Here is a 13965-nt window from a genome sequence, read left to right as displayed (position 1 = left end):
TTTTGCTAGGCATTCACTAGCAATTCACATTTCAATTTACATTACATTTTCTACATGCTATTTAATTATTTATGTTTATATTTATTTTTATATTTTTGTAATAATAATATAGTAACATAAATGCTTGTTTTCAGAGAAACAATTTAATATTTCAATGTTTACATAAAAATTGACAAATGTTTTTATTTTATATTTTATAATTGAACTTTTTTCATTTTAATTTAACAATATTCTTTCTTTCTTTGTCTTAATTTATTTATTTTATAAATATAATAATATACTAATAGTAATATATTAACATTAATACTTGTTTTTAGATAATTTTTTACCCTATTGAGAAAGTTACTTTTAAATTTTAGACATTTTCTTTCAGTTTTGCACATGACTTGTATATTTCATTAAAAAACAGGAAAAAATACTTAAGAAAATGATTGAGTGAGAACTGATATTCAACATCAGGTTTAATATAAAACTAAACTCATAATTTGTGTCTTTGATTCAAAAGGCAACATTTCAGTTGTGTACATGGAGAAAATGGAGGCTCTGATGAACAGCACTGGACAGGTTTGTGTTGATCATTATTAAATTATTAAAATACCCACAAAGCATCAGTACATTTATGGGCAGTTACTGCACAAAAACAGCACTTATGATATTTAAACAGAATGAAAGGTTGTTTTATTTCTAATTGTTCATGTCTGTGTCTGCGCAGCATCATCTGAACGCGACCTGGTCGTCTTTGACTCGCTCTGAGTGTTTGGAGTGGGGCGGTCAGCTGGTGGGACCGGCCTGTGAATATGTCCCTGATATCACACTGATGTCCTTCATTCTGTTCTTCGGCACATACACCTGCTCCATGGGTCTGAAGAAGTTCAAGACCAGCCCCTTTTTCCCAACTACGGTACACAAACACACACACGTCATCAGCACTCATTAATGAGGATCTTAATTGGCTTATGCTCTACTCATGAGGATATTCCTCCTCACAGGACTAGGAAACTCTGCCCACACACACACACACAGCTTTAAGCTTCAATCTGAAACTCATTGCTTCTGAATTAAAGCGGTATTTCGGTTTGGCAGCTGTAATGGAAAATAGTCCATCACTGATCCGTCCAAAAATTCTGTAGCATATTACCAATCTGCACTCATTAAAACATCATAAATCTCCATTAATCGCCACTAATTAGAGATTATAGTTTTCACTTTCGATTCTGGTATTTATAGTGTATTTCTTGTCAGTGATCAGTGATGTATTTGTTTTTAACAACGCAACATACATTTTACTAATAAGCTTTTCTGCATGTGCCATTTTTGATTTAAACATTTTTAGATCCTCTTTTTTTACAAGCATGTAAAATGCACCTATCTTGCATGCAGTATTTTTTTTATTTTTACATACGTTTTTAGGTGTTATAACTCGTTTGTTCTAAAGCATGTAACTCACATTTTTTAATAGTTATTAAACGTGCTTTTCATTTATTTATTTTTTTATTTTATTTTAGATCAAGTACTGTCCTATATTCATTTAATATCTTGAATATATTGTAAAATGAATTGAATATATAAGTAAAATGGCTTTATATTGACTTTGGGTGACGTGCAAAATATTACGGAAAAAGTAAAAGAAATATCAAAATTTTCACTTTCCCTTCATGCATTTTTGATTTATACATTTTTGCATCCCCCTTTTTTTTTAACGTATATGTAATACATGTACCTGTCCCGTACAAAATATTTTTTTTGATTTATGTACATTTTAAGTTACTATAACCTTTGTTGTAAATCATATAATTCACATTTTTAATAATTATAAAAAATTCTGTTTTATTTATTTATTTTTACTTTGATCAAGTCCTGTCCTATTTTTTTTCATTGAATATCGTGCTTTGTTTGAACTTTTTGAGCGGCACATTTTTAAAGTAAAATGGTTTTATATTGATTTTAAGTGAACAAAAAAAGTGGTGAAAAAATAAAAGTGGTGACTGCATCCAATATTTCCTTTATGCATTTATATTAATCATAATATACAATCTTGATGTTGACAGCAACACAAAATACTGACAACAATTTTATAAATGTATTAATAAAAATGTCTATTAAATAAAATAAGCATGTTATTTTACATAATCATATGCTGAATAATTGTTTATATTTTGCAGGTCCGAAAACTGATCAGTGATTTCGCCATTATTCTGGCCATTTTGATCTTCTGTTGTGTGGACGCGCTGGTTGGTGTGGATACACCCAAACTAATAGTGCCGAGTGAATTCAAGGTGTGTATGGGAAAGGGAAAGGGAAGTGGTGTGTGGCCAAGTACCTCTAATACTTGTGTGTGTGCTACTGCATGCTCATATTGTTACTGCAAAATCTGTATTGGCACAAGCTGAATCAATATAACTTTCATTAGTAATGCTTACAAACCATAATACATGATATAATATATAACAGATCAATAGATCATTTAGTTTCAAATAGAATTGTGATGCTCATATTTCTATTTGAATGTAGATACTATATAATATGCATAAATTATATAATGTTTGCTAATGAAATTTATTGTAAAGTGAATGTCATATATATATATATACAGGTCCTTTTAAAAAAATTTGCATATTGTGATAAAGTTCATTATTTTCTGTAATGTACTGATAAACATTAGACTTTCATATATTTTAGATTCATTACAACACAACTGAAGTAGTTCAAGCCTTTTATTGTTTTAATATTGATGATTTTGGCATACAGCTCATGAAAACCCAAAATTCCTATCTCAAAAAATTAGCATATTTCATCCGACCAATAAAAGAAAAGTGTTTTTAATACAAAAAAAGTCAACCTTCAAATAATTATGTTCAGTTATGCACTCAATACTTGGTCGGGAATCCTTTTGCAGAAATGACTGCTTCAATGCGGCGTGGCATGGAGGCAATCAGCCTGTGGCACTGCTGAGGTGTTATGGAGGCCCAGGATGCTTCGATAGCGGCCTTAAGCTCATCCAGAGTGTTGGGTCTTGCGTCTCTCAACTTTCTCTTCACAATATCCCACAGATTCTCTATGGGGTTCAGGTCAGGAGAGTTGGCAGGCCAATTGAGCACAGTAATACCATGGTCAGTAAACCATTTACCAGTGGTTTTGGCACTGTGAGCAGGTGCCGGGTCGTGCTGAAAAATGAAATCTTCATCTCCATAAAGCTTTTCAGCAGATGGAAGCATGAAGTGCTCCAAAATCTCCTGATAGCTAGCTGCATTGACCCTGCCCTTGATAAAACACAGTGGACCAACACCAGCAGCTGACATGGCACCCCAGACCATCACTGACTGTGGGTACTTGACACTGGACTTCAGGCATTTTGGCATTTCCCTCTCCCCAGTCTTCCTCCAGACTCTGGCACCATTTGCTTTCATCCGAAAAAAGTACTTTGGACCACTGAGCTACAGTCCAGTCCTCTGTAGCCCAGGTCAGGCGCTTCTGCCGCTGTTTCTGGTTCAAAAGTGGCTTGACCTGGGGAATGCGGCACCTGTAGCCCATTTCCTGCACACGCCTGTACACGGTGGCTCTGGATGTTTCTACTCCAGACTCAGTCCACTGCTTCCGCAGGTCCCCCAAGGTCTGGAATCGGTCCTTCTCCACAATCTTCCTCAGGGTCCGGTCACCTCTTCTCGTTGTGCTGCGTTTTCTGCCACACTTTTTCCTTCCCACAGACTTCCCACTGAGGTGCCTTGATACAGCACTCTGGGAACAGCCTATTCGTTCAGAAATTTCTTTCTGTGTCTTACCCTCTTGCTTGAGGGTGTCAATGATGGCCTTCTGGACAGCAGTCAGGTCGGCAGTCTTACCCATGATTGCGGTTTTGAGTAATGAACCAGGCTGGGAGTTTTTAAAAGCCTCAGGAATCTTTTGCAGGTGTTTAGAGTTAATTAGTTGATTCAGATGATTAGGTTAATAGCTCGTTTAGAGAACCTTTTCATGATATGCTAATTTTTTGAGATAGGAATTTTGGGTTTTCATGAGCTGTATGCCAAAATCATCAATATTAAAACAATAAAAGGCTTGAACTACTTCAGTTGTGTTGTAATGAATCTAAAATATATGAAAGTCTAATGTTTATCAGTACATTACAGAAAATAATGAACTTTATCACAATATGCTAATTATTTGAAAAGGACCTGTATATATATACAGTGGTGTAGTGGTGCCTGGAGAAGTGGGTATACTCTTAATTTATGCCCCCAGTTTTTTTTTTTTTTAAGCAGCTCTGCAAAGGATGAACTACCTGTCAAAAACAGTGACATGTGAAATAGACTTGCACATGTAGTTCACTCCAAAATGGGCCAGTAATATTTGCACTCTGTTACTTAACTACTTCTGCTTGAGTAAGGATCATTATGAAAATAATATTATCCACAGAAGAGGTGCAGATTTTGCAATTAAAATTAATGTATAAGACTGCAGCAATCTGTTCAGAATTGTGGGAGAATTGTGATCCCTATTTGAAACAAACAAAAAATCATGATTCTCAATCATTTAAGAAGTTAGCGATATGAGATTTGAAAAGGGGAAAAAAATGTTTGGCAAAAGGTGAGCGCGAACTCGGGTCGATCGCGTCAAAAAGTAAAGTCGTGAAGTATTGTCAAGTATGGTGACCCATACTCGAAATTGGTGCTCTGCGTTTAACCCATCCAAGTGCACACACACAGCAGTGAGTAGTGAACAAATGCACACACACACACACACACACACCGTGAACACACACCCGGAGCAGTGGGCAGCCATTTATGCTGCGGCACCCGGGGAGCAATTGGGGGTTCAAAATTTGGGACTTTCATTAGTTGTCAGTTATAATCATCAAAATTAAAGGAAATAAACATTTGAAATATATCAGTCTGTGTGTAATGAATGAATCTAATATACAAGTTTCACTTTTTGAATGGTATTACTGAAATAAATTAACTTTTTCATGATATTCTAATTTTATGACCAGCACCTGTATATATATATACATATGTTATTTAATTAAATGTTTAAATACTTAACAGAAAAAGTTTGTGTTTGCATATATGCATATATGTAGGCTATTTACTGTAATATATATTATATAAAATATGTGTGCAATTTAAATGTAAAAATAATTTTAAATATATAATTAAATATTATACACGCATGCACACAAATATAAAACAATATGTATTTTTATTTTAAATGTGTGTGAATACACAGTGTATGTGTGTATATATAATGTCTATGTACTTCATATCATATATGTATTATTAATTTTTTATTTATTTATTTCAATTTTATGTATATACATTCAAATAAAAACGTTAGAAACAAAATAAACATGCAAAATATATAATAAAATATTATATTCAAAATAAATATATATATATATATATATATATATATATATATATATATATATATATATATATATATATATATATATAAATATAAATTTTTAATTATCCTGTATTTTTCTACTCTAAATAGCCGACGAATCCAAATCGTGGTTGGTTTGTTCCTCCGTTTGGAGGAAACCCGTGGTGGGTTTACCTGGCCTCGTTCTTACCTGCTCTTCTGGTCACCATCCTCATCTTCATGGACCAGCAGATCACGGCGGTCATCGTCAACCGCAAGGAGCACAAGCTGAAGGTACAAACGGCTGATGTGATGTTACACAGACTCTGGGGCTGTTGTGGAATATAATGAGGGCTTATAGTCAGAGGATTACACCGCTGCACCTCTTAGACAGGAATCAGATCTCAAACACACTACTGTGCTTAATATGGAGAACTAGTCATTCACTTCAGGTAACGAGTGTTATTTTTCTTGCTCTGAGTGCAGAAGGGAGCCGGGTATCACCTGGACCTGTTCTGGGTCTCCATTCTCATAATCTTGTGTTCGTTCACGGGTCTGCCGTGGTACGTGGCGGCGACCGTCATCTCCATCGCACACATAGACTCCATCAAGATGGAAACTGAGACCTCAGCACCCGGGGAACAGCCCAAATTCCTTGGAGTCAGGTGAGGGGAAGAGTCAAACTCTTTAACTAGGAAAAACTTGATTACAGCATCAAGAGGTTTGTCCATCTTCACAAAAAAAAACAACCAATCATAACCAGTTTAATATTCCATTAAATGGAACAGCATTTTTGACGAATGAGATTTCACTGTGGGCGGGGCTACGCAGCATAATGTCAATAAATAGACCATCAACAACCAGCATAATGTGGAAAAGTTGACCTGTATGGATTTTCTAAAATCAACATAGAATGTGGATGATATAGATTATATAATGCATAAATGTAAATCCCAGTTATTATAGTTAACTAAAAGCATAAAAATGCATATTTGTTAATTGAAATGAAATAAATATTAACTGAAAAAAAAAATTAAAAAGTAAACCTATTTTATTTCAGCTAGTTTCCAATGTTGCTGACTTCTTTTTTATTTTAACTTGAATTGCTAAAATAACAGTAGCACTTTACAATAAGGTTTCATTTGTTAACCTTAACTATATTAGTTAACATGAACAATACTTATATAGCATTTATTAATCTTAGTTAATGTTAAGTTCATCATTTACTGGTACATTATTAAAATCAAACGTTTTCTGTTAACATTAGTTAATGTACTCTGAACTAATTTGAACATTTTTGTTAACTAACATTAATAAAGGTTAATAAATGCTGTAAAAAATTGCATTTTTAATTCATGTTAGTTATTGTAATGTTACCAAAATAACTCAAACTAATAAGATAATAAAAATATTAGTAATTATATAGACACATTTAAAGCAAAACTGATAAAAATGATAAAAACACAAAAAAGGACTAAAATTTGAACTAAACTTAACGTGAAAACAGCAAAATAAAAAATTTATAATAGCGAATCAGTGATAATAAAATAACACTGGTGTAAATATAATGCCAATGTATATACAATTTAATGGCATCACATGAGATAAACACCTATTTTGCACAGTGAAAATTATAGTATTTACTCAAAACTCATTAATAAAATGAAAAGCAGAAGTAGTTTATTATCCATCAACATTTATTATGCACTGACAAGGCTGGCATTTTTACATTTGAGGAGGCAATACTCCCCTTTTATCGCTCAAGCAGATGTAATCTCAGAATGACTGAATATTTATTTAGTCATTTAGCAGATGCTTTTATCCAAAGCGACTTACAAATGAGGACATAAGAAGCAATCAAAACCAACAAAAGAGTATATCTAAAGAATATCTCAAATGAATGATGTGATATGTCAGTTTATGACTAGTAATGTGTTGCTTTATTGTCACGTGTGTTTTGAATCAGTTGCTTGTTTCTCATGCAGGGAGCAGAGAGTCACAGGAACAGTGGTGTTTATTTTGACGGGTCTGTCGGTCCTCATGGCCCCCATTCTGAAGGTTTGAACTCACTCTATACTGTCTTTCTGCATACTAAAACTCATCTTTCTCTTTATAGTGTTTAATGCATGTGTGTTTGCTTTGAGTTCATGTTTCCTGCCAAAAGTTGACAAAATATGCTTTTTTAGCACATAAACATATTTATCAGTTTCCTTCTCTTCTGGGAAAACAGACCACAAATATGAATGACTCATGGCTCTGGCTTGTCAAATAGCAGGATCATAATTAATAACTGTGATGTAAACAGAAGAGTATTTAAGAAAATATCAGTTGTGTCTACAAAATATTTCTTGGGGTATTTTAAGCAATTCTAGTTATTTGTCTTAAGTAAATTAAATAGGGGTTATAAATATAGGGCTTATATTTATGTATCCACAACTCCATTAAACTTGATTTCTTAAATTCATTTATGAGAAATAAAGGTTAAAATGATTCTTGATTAGCAAAAAAGCATAATATATATATATATTACATGTATTAAAACGGCTTTATATTACATGTTACATTGTTTATATTACATGTATATTAACAAAGTGCATTATTTAAAATATTATCACAATAAATATAATATTTAATAAATGTTAATTATTTATAAATAAATATATTTAATGTTTATATAGGTAACATGTATATATACATGCATTAGATGTATTAAATATATAAACATTTATAATATGCATTATTTATAAATATTTAGACATTTGTTAATTCTTTATAATTATTATCTTTAATGTGGTATTACTGTCACTGTACCATGGTACTGGCACAGTACTTTTTTTCCCTATAGGTTGGTGCCTCCGTCTCCAAGGCATATAATTGTGATGTCCATGGTATAATGGTATATAATGGTATATAAACCATGGTATAATGGTATATTTTTTCAGTGGCTAGTGCAATTACTGTCCCCTACTGGACATGTACTTTGCAAACATCACAGTTTGGTAAAGGATATCGACCTGTGGGTGGGAAAAACCTCAGACCAGGATGTAGAGGGTTTCATTTCTGTTTGCTTTCTGTTAATAACAACAATTCGTTTTCATTATAAGCTGTTTGCATTGCTCAAATCTCCTCCTTTGGAGCATATTATGTTGACCAGGTTGGATTTGGGGTGTGTTTGGTGGATATTGCTTTTGTCTTTGTGTAATCTTTGGTTCTGTATGTGTGTACAGTATTGCTCTGTGTGTTTGAAGACAAACTGAAGTGATATTATTTGTATAATACTGTGCGTTTTGTTTTATCCCTGCAGTTCATCCCTATGCCCGTCCTGTATGGCGTGTTCCTCTACATGGGTGTCGCTTCTCTCAATGGTGTCCAGGTGAGTTCATGCAGCGCAGCGAGTGTCATGTTACTGTTCAGCAGAAAGAGACCCTAATCTTACTGACTACCTGATCTCCGCTGGAGCCTGGGAACCCGACCGAGTCCAGAACATGATCTGAGTTCAGGAAAGTCGGGATAAATCAGGCATAGGCAGGATTTTCACTGTGTAAAATGCCTGGATAAACCTAGAGCACTTCAGGACAGATTTGTGCAAAATGTGCATTTGTTTAATGATGGTTGCTGTTAAACCTTGATGCACAAGTCATCCCAACCCTTTCCCATCTTTCTTAGCAGAAATAATCTACATTTTCTTTATGATGTAAATATTATATTTTTTATTATGGTAGTCAATTTTATTTATTTTATTGTTATTATTTACTTATTTTACAATTTTGTGTCAACTGGATTTTTATGTATTTTGTATATAATATACAAAATTATTACATTTCATTTTTTAAAGTAGAATTCATATATATTATATATTGTAATAAGATTATTTTAAGTAGTTTTATTTTTTTATTAAAATATAGAAACTTAAATAGAATAAATGGGATATTTTTATACACTTTTTTTAATAGAATACATATATTGCATAATATATATTTAAATAAGATAATTTAATTGAAATATACTTAATTATCTTAGATAATTTTATATTTAATTTTCAAAATACTGTTGTTGTTGTTATTTTTTTTACATTTTTGTGACAACAGGATATGAATGTATTTTTTTTTTGTGTGTCTGTAGTTTATGGATCGTCTCCAGCTCTCTTTGATGCCTGCAAAACACCAGCCAGATCTGATCTACCTGAGACATGTACCGCTCAGACGGGTTCACTTGTTCACCTTCATACAGGTGTGTGTGTGTGTGTGTGTGCTGACATGCTCAGCCTCCTACAGAGCTAAGATCTATAGCTTTAGTGCTGTATATACATGATGCATGTGTGTGTCTGTTCACAGGTGCTGTGTTTGGCTCTGCTGTGGGTGCTGAAGTCAACAGTAGCAGCCATCATATTTCCTGTGATGGTGAGTCAAAATACACTGGTTTAATGGTCAGCTGATGTGCATTGCACACAAAACTGGCTTATAGTTTATACTTTTTAGCATTAAAAGGCCTTTAGTATGAATTAGGTTGTGGTTAGTATGTCTTTTTGCTGTGAAATCTTTACTATTTTTTATGACGTAAACATAACTTTTATATCTTTATTAAATTAATATTTGAAGTTTAACATTTACTGTACCGAAGCTAAGGTTTACTTGATTAGCCATACATCATTTTTTTTTTAGAATAATATAAAATATGATCATTAGGCTTTTGAGGAACTTATATTTAACATCATTGTATTACATTGCATTCTATGTTTTGATCATAAAACTAAGCATTTAAAAATATAATCTTACTAAGACATTATTTGAACATATGAGTGAAAAATGATATTTATATGCACTTTATGCATGTAGCGTAATACATTAGACAAATCTAATACTTTTAATACTGTTATAAAGATCTCATTGACTCATTTCATCTTTCTTTTTGACCACATAAATGTCAGAAACAGCATCAAATTGCATATTTTTTCTCAGCTTGGGCTTATAAGTAAAATTGAGCTGTTTTCATATTCTAACTATATCATGCAATATGAGCCTGATGACTTAAATATAACAATCAAAACACATGTATATCTTATTTATCTCATTCCATTTCCAAAACAACGGAAAATAATTTTTTCAGACTATTATTTCATATGCGAGTCTACACCGGGTTAATCTTCACACAACTGAGATCTCTTTCTGTTCTTTTCCAGATTCTTGCGTTGGTCGCGGTGAGAAAGGCCATGGATTATGTGTTCTCGCAGCACGATCTCAGTTACCTGGATGACGTCATGCCCGAGAAAGACAAGAAGAAGAAAGAGGACGAGAAGAAGAAGAAGAAAAAGAAAGGCAGCATTGACAGCGACATGAACGACGTGAGTCTCTCTCTCTCTTTCTCTCAGTGTGTGTTTGAAACAAGTGATTCAGTAAAGCTGCAGTGGTAAGAATATCCCACCCCTGCGTTTACAGTCGGATTTTCCAGCCAATGAGAACGTTCCCAGCATAAAGATCTCCATGGAGGCCATGGAACTGGAGCCAGTGCTGGGGGAGAAGCCCTCAGACCGTGAGTAAACACGCAGGGTTTCCCTCCACCTCGCACAGGGGCTCCAGCCGTCACTCTGTCCTCTTACTAACGACTTTAATAATGGCCTCCTCTCTTCCGGCTGTGGTCACACGCGCTCCTCCACAAAACATCTCTGAATCCTGTCTTTCTCTTTGTTTATGCTGTTGCTTGGTTTCCTGGTCTGTGTGGATCAATAACAGATAACATGCTTAATCACTCTGTGTACTGTATGTATTAATAAAGTCAACATGCAATCAAAATGGACCCTATTTACTTTCCTAATACATGTTCCTGGTCCTTTCGTGCGTGATTCATTGCAAATGTTTGTCTTTTAGCGAAATAACTTGATCCGCCTTTAAAACCAATTCACTTTTTGCCCTTATTTCTCAATCTCTCCAAGCGCCTGGGTTTATTCTGCTCTATAGGGATGGGAATTATGTGGAATTTAACGATTAATATTTCAGGTTCGTAGCAGTTGCACGATCCTTTTTGTTAATTATTGTGGGAGAAATGATGCATCGTTTAAAACAATTCCTATTCACAACCTTCAGAAGCCCATTTAGTTAGAATTTATTTTGCTAAATTAATATTTTTATTCCTCCAGGATGAATTAAGTTACAAAAAGTTACAAAAGATTTCTATTAGGAATAAATTCTGTTCTTTTGAACTTTCTATTTATCAAAGAATCCTAAAAAAAGTATTAGTTTCCCGAAATATGAAGCAGCACAACTGTTCTCAACATTGATAATGATAAGAAATGTTTCTTAAGCATCAAATCAGCATATTCGACTGATTTCTCAAGGATCATGTGACACTGAAGACTGGAGTAATGATGCTGAAAATACAGCTTTGATCACAGAAATTAATTATATTTTAAAATGCATTCAAATAGAAAACAGTTCTTTTAAATTATAATAATATTTCACGATTTTACTGTATTTTTGATCTAAAAAATGCAACCTTGGTGAGCAGAAGAGATTCTTTCAAAAACATTAAAACATTTTACCAACTCCAAAATCACAAATTGACGTTTTAATCCCAAGAAAACTGAATCATTGTTTTCATTTAATATCCGGTTTCATTCAAAAGTGTCACATTACAGAAGTAAACTTTGGGTTGCAAACACTGTCTCATGTTGACTTTAACCTGATGGGTTTTATCTCTGCATTTCCTGTTCTTTACTACCTCTTTTAATTCTAACCACTAACCAATCAACTCTTCTTTTCAGCTGCATCATAAGACCTTTATGATAACCCTCTATGATCTGATAATCTTCCATGTATGTATGTTAACAGCACATGTGTTTGTTTCTTATAGGAAAGCCCATGTCCTTCCTCACTCCCTACTGATGGAAAGCACTTTTTCCTTTCCAAGACTGTGTCAAGGTAAATCTGTGTGAGCTTGTGTGCACATGCATGTCTATAATTATCCAGCTTAGATCAACATGAATTCCATGCTGGCTCAGGCTGGTTTATGGTGGTTAGTGCTGGTCAAGCTGATGGAACCAGCACTACCATATTAATTTTAGTCTTAATTTTGGTAAAATCACTGCAATGCATTGGCAGACCAGTCAGCTTATAAAGCATGTCTGTGCAGCTGTGTTTTTGTAATCATATCTAACAGCTCTCTCTTTCGCTCTCTCCTAGTCAGGATTTAAACCCCTTTAAGAAGATGGTGCCTCAGATCAGAATCGATTTGGACCCCGAAAACAACAAATTCTTCTGGAAAACTCCAGCCTCCGAAACGTCTCTTTAAGCACTCCTGAAAACACTTTCACACATACACCTTTAGGTCCAGATGATGGTTTGGTCAATCAGCTAAACAAAAAACAACTTTGCTAGATTGTCTCTTTTTAAAGTCCAAAAAAGACAAATGCCATTTCAACACTACAACCAATAGCTGCACAAACAAACTCGTTACCAAAGAGTTTTTTTTTGTATTGAATTTCGTTTTCGCTCTTCAGTATGTCCTCCTGATGTTTTGGTAGCATAACTGTTGGAAAGTTGAAAAAAATGTATTTTTGGTATCGATTTATTTTTAGGTTCTGGGTCCAGACTGATTTTTTTTCCAATCATTTTTAAACTTTAATAACCGTATTTTATTCAGCAAAGCATATCAGAATGTCATAATTAGTCTTAAAAAAATTATGTATAAAACAAAACAAATTTGATGTTTGAGTTTTCTTTTGGCCAAATAACTGCACTTCATTCAAATGAGCACATTAGATCAAATTAACTAAAAATATCAATGAACAAATTCAGTTTTCTATGGAAGCCACAGAATTAAAAAAAAAAAAAAAAAAAGGGTAATTGTGACTTATTTCACAATTTTTTTTTTTTTTTTATAGCTGACATTTCCGACTTTTCTTTTTCGGACTATCTGACGATTCTGAGCAAAAAAAAAGTCAGAGCTGAGATTTAAACAGAATTGCAAGAACAAATTCAGAATTGTGATATAAAAGGCTGCAATTACCCTATATATATTTTTTTTCAATTGCATAAACAGGCTTCCATAGTTTTCCTCCGAGAACTCAAACCTTTAGTCTTTTAGAAGTGTATTTAAGTGTATATTATTACTAAACCACAATGGTGGCCGTAACTATTTATCCCAATGAGGGAAACTGCAGTTTTAAAGACAAAAATCTTTCCTGTTCTTAACAAGACACTTAAAAAAAGTGGGAAACACGCGATACGAATACCATTTTCTAGTTCTACCTCTTATAATGGACTGTAGGTGCCAGGCACTCTGTGTTTGAGTGAAGCATTTCTCTATGCAGTATGTCACGGATGTCAACGGACATCTTAAAGTCACGTGACGGGAAAAAGAACGTGAACTCTAGATCTGTTTCTTCGTTCGTAAATGACAATCCATAACAGGGCGGATACTTTCAATGTGATTGCGTTCAATGTATTTACTATGAAGCAGATGATTTATGGTGATTTTATTATCTGGATATTTGTATTGTACTTTTTAAAAAAAGAAGTAATGCTGTAGATAGCGACGTCTTTTATACTGAGATGAAACGTTGATGTAAGGACTCAATAAATGTGGAACAGCTGCACCAAGTGACAGCAAATA

The 13965-nt window shown here is 33.6% G+C and overlaps 1 protein-coding gene across 4 annotated transcripts in view; it reads left to right on the top strand.

The window, feature by feature from the left end:
* LOC306856403 (electrogenic sodium bicarbonate cotransporter 1-like) overlaps positions 1 to 13965 on the top strand; it is a 47804-nt gene extending 33839 nt beyond the window's left edge. For 2 of the 4 annotated variants that reach the window (XM_079395676.1, XM_079395675.1), the window contains 13 exons: positions 506 to 564; positions 713 to 901; positions 2163 to 2276; positions 5491 to 5652; positions 5845 to 6023; positions 7344 to 7416; positions 8663 to 8731; positions 9481 to 9588; positions 9693 to 9758; positions 10538 to 10699; positions 10794 to 10887; positions 12205 to 12272; positions 12534 to 13965. In XM_079395676.1, coding sequence (XP_079251802.1) covers positions 506 to 564; positions 713 to 901; positions 2163 to 2276; positions 5491 to 5652; positions 5845 to 6023; positions 7344 to 7416; positions 8663 to 8731; positions 9481 to 9588; positions 9693 to 9758; positions 10538 to 10699; positions 10794 to 10887; positions 12205 to 12236 — 1307 coding nt within the window. In that variant the 3' untranslated portion in view covers positions 12237 to 12272; positions 12534 to 13965. The remainder of the gene's footprint in view (positions 1 to 505; positions 565 to 712; positions 902 to 2162; positions 2277 to 5490; positions 5653 to 5844; positions 6024 to 7343; positions 7417 to 8662; positions 8732 to 9480; positions 9589 to 9692; positions 9759 to 10537; positions 10700 to 10793; positions 10888 to 12204; positions 12273 to 12533) is intronic. The other 2 variants (XM_079395677.1, XM_079395674.1) reach the window with 2 other exon arrangements.

This window comes from Barbus barbus, assembly GCF_936440315.1.
Source record: "Barbus barbus genome assembly, chromosome: 36".
In the NCBI taxonomy this organism is placed as follows: domain Eukaryota; kingdom Metazoa; phylum Chordata; class Actinopteri; order Cypriniformes; family Cyprinidae; genus Barbus; species Barbus barbus.
The sequence above is the reverse complement of the archived record's forward strand: the minus strand, read 5'-3'. Positions and strand labels throughout refer to the sequence as shown.